The sequence below is a fragment of the Arachis ipaensis genome, chromosome B05 (genome assembly GCF_000816755.2).
Source record: "Arachis ipaensis cultivar K30076 chromosome B05, Araip1.1, whole genome shotgun sequence".
Taxonomy (NCBI): domain Eukaryota; kingdom Viridiplantae; phylum Streptophyta; class Magnoliopsida; order Fabales; family Fabaceae; genus Arachis; species Arachis ipaensis.
Window position 1 is genome coordinate 142,719,241 of NC_029789.2, and position 393 is coordinate 142,719,633.

General features: G+C 46.8%; 1 protein-coding gene across 1 annotated transcript in view; it reads left to right on the forward strand.

The window, feature by feature from the left end:
• LOC107641389 (methionyl-tRNA formyltransferase) overlaps positions 1-393 on the forward strand; it is a 3,454-nt gene continuing 3,061 nt past the window's right edge. Inside the window, 2 exon segments of the mRNA XM_021103055.1 lie at positions 1-231; positions 309-393. The exon segment at positions 309-393 is cut by the window's right edge and continues 186 nt beyond it. Of these exon segments, the coding sequence (XP_020958714.1) occupies positions 73-231; positions 309-393 (244 nt within the window). The 5' untranslated portion in view covers positions 1-72.

Here is a 393-nt window from a genome sequence, read left to right on the forward strand (position 1 = left end):
GAACACCCGAGATGGATTAGCCTTGAGCCTTGTGGCTTTTGCACCCCCACCTCATTCTCACTCACAAACACAATGTTTCGACGATTATGCTGCCTACAGAGCACTACTACACCCTCTCTCTCATTTTCTTCCAACAAGAAGCCCCTCGTTCTCTTGGGAGCACCTCAGGTCTCAGCTATTGTCCTCGATGCCCTCCTCAATGCTTCTTCTTCCCCTCATTCTTCATTCCAGGTCCTCCTCCCCAAATCTTCTTCATTCTTCCATATTCTATTACTATTTCATCGGTAGTAATAGTTATTGTTGTTCAGGTTGCAGCTATTGTTACTCAGCCAGCTGCTAGAAGGGATAGGGGTAAGAAACTGATGCCCTCTCCATTGGCCAGTTATGCTCTTG